At 39.6% G+C, this 14,451-nt stretch overlaps 1 protein-coding gene across 1 annotated transcript in view; it reads right to left on the reverse strand.

The window, feature by feature from the left end:
• Positions 1–4,866: 4,866 nt before the first annotated feature.
• The window catches only part of LOC139478418 (ATP-binding cassette sub-family D member 3-like), a 62,817-nt gene continuing 53,232 nt past the window's right edge, over positions 4,867–14,451 (reverse strand). The window contains exons 26-27 of the mRNA XM_071260872.1: positions 10,244–10,300; positions 4,867–9,624 (exon numbers count right to left, since the gene is read on the reverse strand). Of these exons, the coding sequence (XP_071116973.1) occupies positions 9,547–9,624; positions 10,244–10,300 (135 nt within the window). The 3' untranslated portion in view covers positions 4,867–9,546. The remainder of the gene's footprint in view (positions 9,625–10,243; positions 10,301–14,451) is intronic.

The raw sequence follows: 14,451 nt of genomic DNA on the forward strand, positions 1-14,451 counted from the left end.
TGAATGAAATAAAAATGAAAGCTTAAGGTAGACAACAGTACAGCTCAAACTTATATTTTACTATGAAATATGTATCACTTAACGGACATGCTAGAGTGAGTTTTGGCTTTACGCCCCTTTTAGCAATATTCCAGCAATATCACGGCGGGGGACACCAGAAATGGGTTTCACACATTGTACCCATGTCAGGAATCGAACCCGGGTCTTCGGCGTGACGAGCAAACACTTTAACCACTAGGCTACCCAACATGCTAGACAAAAAAACTCTGAGGTCTATACTTGACATATATACTCACCGCCAAAAGAAACACGAACCATAGAAAACATATAGAGAAGTGTGTACGTTAAGAAGAGATGTTTTCATTGTGTACCATTTAATGAGAAACTAACAATCAGTCAAATGTTACCACAGTGTCTTTATAGTTATCACGATATGCTGCACATGATTTCCAAACTTTACACGTTATTCCTGAATGAGACAAATGGTGCATCTCAATCACGGATCTATGATGTCACATGTGATGTGTTCATGAGCATCAGTCACACACACAACATACCAATATGTTCATGAGCATCAGTCACACACACAACATACCAATATGTTCATGAGCATCAGTCACACACAACATACCAGTATGTTCATGAGCATCAGTCACACACACAACATACCAGTATGTTCATGAGCATCAGTCACACACACAACATACCAGTATGTTCATGAGCATCAGTCACACACACAACATACCAGTATGTTCATGAGCATCAGTCACACACACAAAATACCAGTATGTTCATGAGCATCAGTCACACACACAACATACTAATATGTTCATGAGCATCAGTCACACACACAACATACTAATATGTTCATGAGCATCAGTCACACACACAAAATACCAGTATGTTCATGAGCATCAGTCACACACACAACATACCAATATGTTCATGAGCATCAGTCACACACACAAAATACCAGTATGTTCATGAGCATCAGTCACACACACAACATACCAGTATGTTCATGAGCATCAGTCACACACACAACATACTAATATGTTCATGAGCATCAGTCACACACACAACATACCAGTATGTTCATGAGCATCAGTCACACACACAACATACCAGTATGTTCATGAGCATCAGTCACACACACAACATACCAATATGTTCATGAGCATCAGTCACACACACAACATACCAGTATGTTCATGAGCATCAGTCACACACACAAAATACCAATATGTTCATGAGCATCAGTCACACACACAACATACCAGTATGTTCATGAGCATCAGTCACACACACAAAATACCAATATGTTCATGAGCATCAGTCACACACACAACATACCAGTATGTTCATGAGCATCAGTCACACACACAACATACCAGTATGTTCATGAGCATCAGTCACACACACAAAATACCAGTATGTTCATGAGCATCAGTCACACACACAACATACCAATATGTTCATGAGCATCAGTCACACAGACAACATACCAGTATGTTCATGAGCATCAGTCACACACACAACATACCAATATGTTCATGAGCATCAGTCACACACACAACATACCAGTATGTTCATGAGCATCAGTCACACACACAACATACCAGTATGTTCATGAGCATCAGTCACACACACAACATACCAATATGTTCATGAGCATCAGTCACACACACAACATACCAGTATGTTCATGAGCATCAGTCACACACACAAAATACCAGTATGTTCATGAGCATCAGTCACACACACAACATACCAATATGTTCATGAGCATCAGTCACACAGACAACATACCAGTATGTTCATGAGCATCAGTCACACACACAACATACCAATATGTTCATGAGCATCAGTCACACACACAACATACCAGTATGTTCATGAGCATCAGTCACACACACAAAATACCAGTATGTTCATGAGCATCAGTCACACACACAACATACCAATATGTTCATGAGCATCAGTCACACAGACAACATACCAGTATGTTCATGAGCATCAGTCACACACACAACATACCAATATGTTCATGAGCATCAGTCACACACACAAAATACCAATATGTTCATGAGCATCAGTCACACACACAACATACCAGTATGTTCATGAGCATCAGTCACACACACAACATACCAATATGTTCATGAGCATCAGTCACACACACAACATACCAGTATGTTCATGAGCATCAGTCACACACACAAAATACCAGTATGTTCATGAGCATCAGTCACACACACAACATACCAATATGTTCATGAGCATCAGTCACACACACAACATACTAGTATGTTCATGAGCATCAGTCACACACACAACATACCAGTATGTTCATGAGCATCAGTCACACACACAACATACCAGTATGTTCATGAGCATCAGTCACACACACAACATACCAATATGTTCATGAGCATCAGTCACACACACAAAATACCAGTATGTTCATGAGCATCAGTCACACACACAACATACCAGTATGTTCATGAGCATCAGTCACACACACAACATACCAGTATGTTCATGAGCATCAGTCACACACACAACATACCAATATGTTCATGAGCATCAGTCACACACACAACATACCAGTATGTTCATGAGCATCAGTCACACACACAAAATACCAATATGTTCATGAGCATCAGTCACACACACAACATACCAGTATGTTCATGAGCATCAGTCACACACACAACATACCAGTATGTTCATGAGCATCAGTCACACACACAACATACCCATATGTTCATTTGTACATTAAACTAATCTAACTATCGCTTGAATATGAGTAATTCTTCATATATTAACCAACATGTATGGTATTTGAGGGTTTGTTTTGCTGTGACTATATAACAGCAATGTAATGTACAGTAATGTACAGACAAATAGAATTCCCGTATGAAATTCAGGTTGGTTTGTTGTTTAACGCCACACTCAGCAATATTCCAGTTATATGATGGCGGTCTGTAAATAATCAAGTCTGGACCAGACAGTCCAGTGATTGATATCATGAGCATCAATCCACACAATTGGGATCGATGATATGCATCAACCAAGTCAGCGAGCATGACCGCCAAATCGCCTCTTATGACAAGCATATTCACCTTTTACGACAAGCATGGGTTGCTGAAGACCAATTTTAACACGGGTCTTCACAGATCCTGAAATTCAGGACTCATAACAACTATAACTAATATGGATAACTATATCTTATAAACTAAGTTAAGATGAATATTTAAAAAATGATGTGCTTGACCAAACTCATTTGCATTTTTTATTATCTTGTTGAAAATTTGCAATGAATGAATTGTACGGGTCAAAATCGCAGTTGATTGAGTGAATGGTATTTTATGCTTCAATCAGCAATATCCATTATCATTATTCTGCTTATAGGTGTACAGACCCGTTTCCAGACCCGAGACCCGTTTCCAGACCCAATCTCCATGGTGGGAAGCACTGCAAACGGGTGGCACAGAATTCTTTAAATTTACCGTGTTCGCAATAACAAGCATTCCCGGCACTTAGAAATTAACAAAGGGTGGGTGCTTATCAAAACCATACACAGGTTAAATTTGTCAGGGATCAAGCAGTACACAATAAACTTAGTTCAAACGTTGATGAAAGTAAAACATTTCGATAGTAGTTACTGAGCATATATATACCCCTCCTTCACAGTTGTGTTTGGTTTAAATAATCTATATACACAAGAAAATCGAGGCTGTTATGTAAAGTTTGGGGCTTAGTAACAGATGCTTATAAAAGCTACTCACATATTGGTTTAGATGTAGGTCTGGGGAGCTTATTGGAGCGGGGTGCTTAATACGGCGAATACAGTGCATCAACAAAGTGCACAATTTAAGGACTTGCTTCATGGGCAAGTTTCAAAGCAGCTTTAAACAAAACTCACACATTTTATGACATAAAACCATATGGATAAACTTGGACAGGCTATGAAAAAACAGATGACGAGAGTACATGCTTAAGTACTACATTATATAACAATTAGTTCTGTTTCCAGACACTGATAGATCATCCTCAGTCAACCAGTATATCATATGTCCATTCTATTGTATTAAATACCCTGGACCAATTTGAAACCAGGGCTTGTCAAAATCTAGACTATGAGGAAGTCTGAACCAAGATTAATTTGTTTGTCTTTATCCCCTCAGAAAATCATCATTGATCAAAGACTCAAAAAGTCAGCATATCTGACACATCTTTGCCTTCTCTCCAAACCTCTTCTTACTCCGTACAATCCACAACATGCACATGCTGATATGATCAAAGTCAAAGTAGAGTTCATATGAACAGATCTGATAACTTTCATGCCGTAAAAGGTGACTAACAGGAACAGGTGGTCAGGCTCACTGACTTGGTTGATGCATGTCATCGTATTCCAATTACGTGGATTGATGCTGATGATTCAATCACTGGATTGTCTTGTCCAGACTCTATTATATACAGCTGCCGTCATATAGCTGGAGTATTGCTGTGTGTGGTGTTAAATAACAAACATGATAACAATAACTTATACAGTGGTTTCTAAATGTTTATCTCATTTCTAAAATAATGCAGAGGGCATTTATCCAACAAGGACCTTGTCCTTTCTCTCTAGGACTACCACTGTCAGACCTTCACTGTTTAAATAACATGTTCAGACAGGAAGAACACCAAGGTAATATGAGCAGAGTACTCATTATCATATAATTATTCTAACATTACAAAAACATGTGTGTTAATTCCTGATCAGTAGACAGGAACACAGAATAATTAGACATTTCTGAAAAAGTATTAATCAACACATTTGTAATCACATCAGTATTGTTGAAAGATAACAAAATGGTATTAATGGATAAAAATATATATTTATTTAATGTTTTGTTCATCAAACCAGTTTTATGTTGATCACAGGAGGAAGTATCTTGTGTGATGGACTGTAACTTCTGAAATATGTACACAAAACATAAGGTAATTAACAAGTGTTCTATACATAAAACACATTATGCATAAATTAAATTACCCATGACTTCAGTATTCCAGTAAACACACAGTACAGATCATACAAAAGTTACAGCTGATAAGTTCTATACTAGTGATACTACTGTTAGTCACAGTGTCCTGTCCACAAAATGCCAGTACTGACAGTTACTGAATGGTTCAAACTGTGCACACATTACGAGCTATGATAACCATACATTTCCTTCTAAAACCTTGGGTCAGAATCATTCAAAATATTTCCTCAGTTTTAAACAGTTCGCACATCAATGATTGTGCATTGAGTGTAAATGAGTATGTTTAGCAAACGGTTGCTATGTAATCGGGTATAACAGGCAACAGCTGAGCAAACAATTAATGATATTCATCACTGGAATAGTTGGCCATTAAATGTTTCTCTGGATGTCAAAGGCCATGACAGAGTGAGGGAACAGTTCAGTAGTTTGATGTCGGATAAAGGATAAAGGTATTTTATTTTTTTAGTTGATTTACAAAAGTCTTGGCTTAAATTCAAAGTAGTTGGTTGAAAAAAACACACAAAATATTTTTCAACTTCCAGATTTGTACTTCTACTAATGAATAAAAGAACCTTGGTCACACCATCACAGAAGTATGTTTGCGAAACGATATTGAAAAGATATGTTTGTTTTTGGAGTAAACATTTTATGTGTGTCATTCACCATTTCTTATGAACAGCCATGATAAATTCTCATGTTTTCTTCATTTTACCTTATTGAATAATAAAGAGTCTGCCATTTTGTTTTGTCAAATGTATGTTTTCATAACTTTATTTCTTTTGTCAGTTAGTCTCATAAACCAACCCCAAAAATATATGATGTTAACTTTTCAGTAATACCCCCTGTTGAAGTTAATTGTGAAAATGTTGACATCCTCAAACAGATTCTTTCACAACAAAATATATTGCACAATTGCATACATTTTCTAAAACCAGCCGAATTGCCCAACTGTTGTTGTTGAGCAACACTGACACAAACATACAAGGAAGGTTTTTCAAGTGGCACAATGTTCTTGGGTAGTGAATTCATCTCCTAATACCTACAATCATGACCACTTTAGTAATGCCACCAAGTCTAGGGCAATCATACAGCAATTTGAGCTGTTGTTTACTGACTTGAGCTGTTAAACCCTTGAATATATAAGTTGATTTAGCAAACCTGACAATCCCCTTCCCCCCAAATAAGAATTAAGATCTTTATCCGACATCAAGCTATTGAAGTGTTCCCTAAGAACATGTCAGATTCTGAACTAACAAACAATCTTATTTTGAACACAGTACACATTCCACATTTTTCTTGATCTATCTAACACAAGCAACTGACCTTCACAGAACTATAGGGTCCTAAGAACCTACTTTATGTTTTACATCTCTAGCAAGATGGAGAGGTGGGGTCATTTGTTGCAACTAGTTGTCACCTGAACAGCATTAGATAATCATCAGGAAACAAACTATAAAGCTAGTAATAACATGAAATTAACAACAAAAGATGTTGATCCGAGGAACATGTATTCAGTTTGCTGTGAATGTTTTTATTTGACATGGTGAGCAAATGAGTGAGATATGTACAAAGGCCATTGGGTCCATGCCAATTTTTCATTATGTTGAAAATTCAAGATAGTTAAAAATCTACTATACTTGGTTGAAAATTCAAGATACTGTGTTGAAAATTCAATTTCGGCAAATGAACTTCCAAATTGTTTCCGTTGGTGCTTTTAACTGGCACTGTGCCAGACAAGAATATGAATTTTCAAGAGAGAAAAGTTAATGCTTTGGCCCTAAAGGTCTTCCATAGATAAGAATGTCTCAAACTGTTGTTATCATTTAGTCCAAGACTGAATGTTTCACAGAGGCCACACAAACAAGAACCAAACACAATAACAGTGATGATCAGAGTTTGAAAAAACTATCTGCGCAGTTATATGTTAGGTGGACAAATAATATTTTGTAATTACTTTCTAACTAACTTCACATAATTTATGACCATGTTGGGAAAAAATATCAAATGATATTTTATGTTCACAACAACCACTTACATGTCAATATCGAGTGAGTGAGTGAGTATGGTTTTACGCCGCTTTTAGCAATATTCCAGCAATATCACGGCAGGGGACACCAGAAATGGGCTTCACACATTGTACCCATGTCGGGAATCGAACCCGGGTCTTCGGCGTGACGAGCGAACGCTTTAACCACTAGGCTACCCGACCGCCCCACATGTCAATATCAATGCATTTGCACGAAACACTTCACCAGGATAAAAATACCATGAGATGCATGAAGTCAGTGAAGACCCCCTACCCAAGACCATGCATTTCTTTAATAAATTATTCCAATATATTTCTAGGCTATTGAGAGTGATCCATTGTTAATTACTTGATTACATACAGGTTGGGCAAGGTAATAACAAGAAACTTGTATCCATGACAACATCTATATTCACACCATTGCGACGCTCAACATGGAAGAATGGACACATAGATTCTATGTGTCTCATATGCTTCACAAAGATGCTAGCATCCACACGGATGCGTCAAAACAGTGTAAACAATATAACTGTCATCTATACATTTGAATGTTACTTCCATTCCAGTGCTGGGTTGATCTCTGGAAGAGCTGCTGGTTCATTTCCCTGTTATATACACTACCCACTTTTGATAGGGATGCTCGAATATGCCTTTGCACATGTATTTAAACATACACTCGGCATATTATGAAAATAATTTTGTCTCTGCATCTTATTTTTTTTTATTTCCAAAGACTGATATGTTACATTTAATATACAATGTATGATACATGTACGTTTTTATAACAAACAAAACAGTTTGAAATGCACAACAGACATTAGATTGGGCTATATGGCAATGCATTAGGTTAAAAAAATAATAATCTCAGGCACCGCCCACATCATCACAAAGTCCACCACACGTTTCGTTTTTATTTCCATTTTTAAAAAAAAACTAAAAATCCTTAAATATTCCAAGTCCAACAGTTGTGAAATACTGTATTCCCAGGGTGGTTGTACACAATTGTTTATTTGGTTACATACCAGTTTGAACAACCAAAAAATAAAAGACACCACCTGCACTACTTTTTCAAAAACCATTGTCTGAGAACCAATTCTTTTATTTTATTTAGCCATACAGTAGTATTGAGATGTCTTAAAATGTTATCTGCAAGTGCTTTCCATTTCTGGAGCTAATGAAGATATCAGTTTCTTGTAATTGCAATAGATATTTCAACTTTGGATACAGACGATAGATTCTGCATGAAGTGTTCAACAGATGGTTGTACACTTTTAATACTTGGCTTATGAATGTTTTTCTGCTACCAGTAATTTTGTGTATCTTGGAAAGAAAAAAATATCTATCAAAAGTGGAGTAGTATATTAATGTATTTCAAACACTGGTTACAACACAAATCCTCAACAGCAAGTCTGCACTCCAAAAATCATATTCAACATCTTTATACATAAAACATAGATAACAAATCTCCACATTATTCTTTTTGACAGGATATATCTTCAAAACTTATCAGTAACGAGATCATGAATGCTGACTTGTTACATGGAACAATACGACACATTAGCGTTAGTGTGTAACAGAAAATGGTACCTATTGTATTTCTGTTTGAAATTCATTCCCGTCAACTGGTCATATAATATTACTCAGAAATTCATTTTATAAATATGTTTGCGTTAAAGCTGAAGTGGTTGTTGTCTCATGTGGTCCTATAGCACTATCACTGTTCTGTGCACTTATTTGCACCCCTGACAAAATCAGAAAACAGACAGATACCTGAACCCTTACTTGTAATGCTATAGCCCTAAATGAAGCAAGTCTAGGTTTTCAAACAGAATCTTTCTCTCACTGGGGCTCCTTTTCAGTCTAAATAGATTGTTTGTTTCTATCAAAATTATATATTTTCAGAGACTGAGCGTTAGTCTAATAAACAATACTAAACGAGCTCCCGTGTAATACAATTTTATGAAACTAGTGAATAGTTCTGGTATCTGACGAGTTAACGTGTCCATAAAAAGGTGAGGGGAACATTTTAATCGACTCTTCTAGCTGCATTGTTGCCATGCAGTGGACAGACCAATTTTTTGTATTAAGATTCTGGCCATGGTGCATTTCTGTTACGGTGAGGTGCCTGTGCATTCTTCTGTAGGATCCTATAGTACAACAACCCCTTCAGCATTACTTCTGGTGATCACAAAATAATTTACACCCATCAATTCACTGGACGTGTATCCAACAACTCAAGCTAGGCTATTTGTCCCTGCTCTACATCCATCTCCAGTTGCACACAAAGCTGGCCTACTGGCAGATTATGGAGAGTAAGAATGGTAATAAAAAAAAACTTGCCATGATTCTAATAAGAATAATAAACATGATCTACAGATCTAAAAGGCACAATCATATAAAATATCAATATTATGTCCCAGTTCACTATGTGTCAAAACATTTTCAGATTTCAGGATTAATTTAATCATGTTCTAGGAATCATGAAGGTCAAGACCCAAACTCGGTGGTGTCGGCAGTGATGGGCTTGAACTCGTACTCTCCTCGGCCATCCATCTTCAAGTAGTACTGGAACACGTAAACAATGTTGTTTTATAATGAGATGCAAAGTTTCGCTCAACAGTTATAGGAGAGTGAGGCTTCGTGCTGAAGTCTGACATGTAGCAGATAAAGGTACGTCACTACAGAAATGAGGCTGTGATTAGTTATTTTATCTCCCAACTCAATATTCCAGCTGTATGATGGCAGCCTGTAAATAATTGAATCTGGACAAGAGTGAGCGAGCAAGCGAGCGAGTTGGGTTTAACAGTATTCCAGTTATATCACGGCCTGTCAGCTTAATGTGGGAGAAAAGCATTGAAACTGCTTTCTCAGCTCCCTGGGGAGTAGACAACCAAAGGTGCCTGTTAGGCACTGGAAGATTGAACATTCCCAGTTATCTAACTGGACACTTCACTACTCAGTGAAAAAGCATGAGAGAAGTAACCATGAAAGAAGTATCTATTCTGGCCAGGGTACCGTTGTACAAAGCGATCTTAGCGCTAAGGTGATCGTAACTCCCACACCTTAACATAGACTTGCGAATGTCGTAGTGTTAAGGTTGTTTTATACAACGGCACCCAGGATACTCGATCCCACTGATGGTGTTTTGGTGATGATGTGACAAAGTACAGGAGGAGGACCTCACCTCGTGGTGTTTCCACAGAGACTTTCTGTGTGACACAGTGAAGAGTGTGATGCCCACCTGGAACAAGGAGATGCACGAGTTATATCACAATAATACATCTACAAGAACAATATACACTGTCACCATGGTCAGAAAGATTACAACAAACAGTAAGGTCAGTGAAACATGTTTTTTTCATTTCTCCTAATACTAATCCAGGTGCCTGTGAAAATAGTGCCTGGGCACTGTAGCTCACTTGGATATGTAGTCAGCAGCTTGAAATGTCAACAAAGATAGACACTTCAAAAAGGCTGTTGTCAGTATTTTCAAGAAAGTTCTCTTAAAATATGAACGACTGAAAACTAACAACATATAACAGTTGAAACTTAGATTTGGACACATTCAGCTGTCATCAGTGGTGGGAACAAGCTTGAGGAGTTTCAGCATCACCGGTTCAGTGCTTTCTTTGGTGACATTTACAGTGCAAGGAAATGCATTTTGAGAGATTTAAGAGCATGGTCAAAGTGTAAAAGTCAAATATAGGTCAACATTTTAAATATCGTGAAAAACGGAACATACATGTTCAATCCCACTACCAACTAGACATGTGCCAAATTATATTCTATTTTGAGGAAATATTTGGATGCCGCGTTGGCCATATTAAAAATTGGATTTAAACCTCTTGAACAAATTTGGGTATCGTTATTTACATGGGAAGATTCAGCTTCATTGGTCCAGTGGTTTCTGAGAAGGTGTTTACACTTCACAATGGACAAACAGGCCACAACACAAGCTCTTTTGAGTTTCAGTCAGGTGAGCTAAGAGTGAGTGAGTATGGTTTTACGCCGCTTTTAGCAATATTCCAGCAACATCACGGCAGGGGACACCAGTAATGGGCTTCACACATTGTACCCATGTTGGGAATCGAAACCGGGTCTTCGGCGTGATGAGCGAATGCTTCAACGACTAGGCTACCCGACCACCCCAGGTGAGCTAAGAAATCAAGTCTCAGCCATGTGGACCAAGCTAACCCCACAAGCAATGATCCATGATGACACACAATCAGCCAGGTCAAGCATTGTGACCAACCAATGAACATATTGTCAGCTCTCCAAACATGCACAGTCTTAGCAACTTACTCTGTCCCAGAGGTATAAAGCAAGAGTTTTTGAGTGACCCAAACACTGATGTAGCTATTACTGTTCTATACCTGCATCAATTACATGCACAGCATCAATTACATGCACAGCAGCAGGCACCTGCAGTCATGCTTGAAATGGAAACGCATGTCACGCAACCAATACATAATCATAAATATGGATCTTCAGTTTCAATTATTATTCAAAAACATTTGATCCAGCTAAGTAATGAAGTTTCATATAGTATTAGGCAATTGAACTAAATTACCTATTTAACATTCTAGCATTGGGTGATCTTTCCTTATTTGTTTCCGGGTTTAGGGACACTGGAACACATTATGTTTTCTCTATGTGTCAGCATTGCTGTGTACAAGATCTTATGAGAGAATGCTTTTTTACTCCAAAGTGAGCAATATTCTAGCTTTATCACAGCTGCCCTCAAATAAGCCAGTCTGGGTTAGGCACTCAAGGGGGTGACAACATAAGCATTAATTACACAGTATTGTAAGCCTATCTCTCTGCAGTTGTACATGTAATTATACCTATGGGGGTCATCACACAGTATAGTAAGCCTACCAATGGGGCCATCACAAAGTATAGTTATCCTACCAATGGGGGCCATCACACAGTGTAGTAATCCTACCAAAGGGGGCCATCACACAGTGTAGTAATCCTACCAAAGGGGGTCAGCACACAGTGAAGTAATCCTACCAATGGGGGTCATCACACAGTGTAGTAATCCTACCAAAGGGGGTCATCACAGAGTGTAGTAATCTTACCAATGGGGGTCATCACACAGTGTAGTAATCCTACCAAAGGGGGTCATCACACAGTGTAGTAATCCTACCAATGGGGGCCATCACACAGTGTAGTAATCCTACCAATGGGGCCATCACAAAGTATAGTTATCCTACCAATGGGGGCCATCACATAGTGAAGTAATCCTACCAATGGGGGCCATCACACAGTGAAGTAATCCTACCAATGGGGGCCATCACACAGTGTAGTAATCCCACCAATGGGGGCCATCACACGGTGTAGTAATCCTACCAAAGGGGGTCATCACACAGTGTAGTAAGCCTACCAATGGGGGTCATCACACAGTGTAGTAAGCCTACCAATGGGGGCCATCACACAGTGTAGTAAGCCTACCAATGGGGGTCATCACACAGTATACTAATCCTACCAATGGGGGCCATCACACAGTGTAGTAATCATACCAATGGGGGTCATCACACAGCATAGTAATCCTACCAATGGGGGTCATCACACAGTGTAGTAATCCTACCAATTGGGGCCATCACACAGTGAAGTAATCCTACCAATGGGGGTCATCACACAGTATAGAAATCCTACCAATGGGGGCCATCACACAGTATAGTAATCCTACCAATGGGGGTCATCACACAGTGTAGTAATCCTACCAATGGGGGCCATCACAGAGCATAGTAATCCTACCAATGGGGGCCATCACACAGCATAGTAATCCTACCAATGGGGGCCATCACAGAGCATAGTAATCGTACCAATGGGGGCCATCACACAGCATAGTAATCCTACCAATGGGGGCCATCACACAGCATAGTAATCCTACCAATGGGGGCCATCACAGAGCATAGTAATCCTACCAAAGGGGGTCATCACACAGTGTAGTAAGCCTACTAATGGGGGCCATCACACAGCATAGTAATCCTACCAATGGGGGCCATCACACAGCATAGTAATCCTACCAATGGGGGCCATCATAGAGCATAGTAATCCTACCAAAGGGGGTCATCACACAGTGTAGTAAGCCTACCAATGGGGGTCATCACACAGCATAGTAATCCTACCAATGGGGGCCATCACACAGCATAGTAATCCTACCAATGGGGGCCATCACACAGCATAGTAATCCTACCAATGGGGGCCATCACACAGCATAGTAATCCTACCAATGGGGGCCATCACACAGCATAGTAATCCTACCAAAGGGGGTCATCACACAGTGTAGTAAGCCTACTAATGGGGGCCATCACACAGTGTAGTAAGCCTACTAATGGGGGCCATCACACAGTATAGTAATCCTACCAAAGGGGGTCATCACACAGTGTAGTAAGCCTACCAATTGGGGCCATCACACTGTATAGTTATCCTACCAAAGGGGGTCATCACACAGTGTAGTAAGCCTACTAATGGGGGTCATCACACAGTGTAGTAATCCTACCAAAGGGGGTCATCACACAGTGTAGTAAGCCTACCAATGGGGGCCATCACACAGTGTAGTAATCCTACCAAAGGGGGTCATCACACAGTGTAGTAAGCCTACTAATGGGGGCCATCACACAGTGTAGTAAGCCTACCAATGGGGGCCATCACACAGTATAGTAATCCTACCAAAGGGGGTCATCACACAGTGTAGTAAGCCTACTAATGGGGGCCATCACACAGTGTAGTAAGCCTACTAATGGGGGCCATCACACAGTATAGTAATCCTACCAAAGGGGGTCATCACACAGTGAAGTAATCCTACCAATTGGGGCCATCACACTGTATAGTTATCCTACCAAAGGGGGTCATCACACAGTGTAGTAAGCCTACTAATGGGGGTCATCACACAGTGTAGTAATCCTACCAAAGGGGGTCATCACACAGTGTAGTAAGCCTACCAATGGGGGCCATCACACGGTGTAGTAAGCCTACCAATGGGGGTCATCACACAGTGTAGTAAGCCTACCAATGGGGGTCATCACACAGTGTAGTAAGCCTACCAATGGGGGTCATCACACAGTGTAGTAAGCCTACCAATTGGGGCCATCACACTGTATAGTTATCCTACCAAAGGGGGTCATCACACAGTGTAGTAAGCCTACCAATGGGGGCCATCACACAGTGTAGTAAGCCTACCAATGGGGGTCATCACACAGTGTAGTAAGCCTACCAATGGGGGTCATCACACAGCATAGTAATCCTACCAATGGGGGTCATCACACAGCATAGTAATCCTACCAATTGGGGCCATCACACTGTATAGTTATCCTACCAAAGGGGGTCATCACACAGTGTAGTAAGCCTACCAATGGGGGTCATCACACAGCATAGTAATCCTAC

This window comes from Haliotis cracherodii, unplaced genomic scaffold (assembly GCF_022045235.1).
Source record: "Haliotis cracherodii isolate W230 unplaced genomic scaffold, xgHalCrac1.p SCAF_4, whole genome shotgun sequence".
NCBI classification, from domain to species: Eukaryota; Metazoa; Mollusca; class Gastropoda; order Lepetellida; family Haliotidae; genus Haliotis; species Haliotis cracherodii.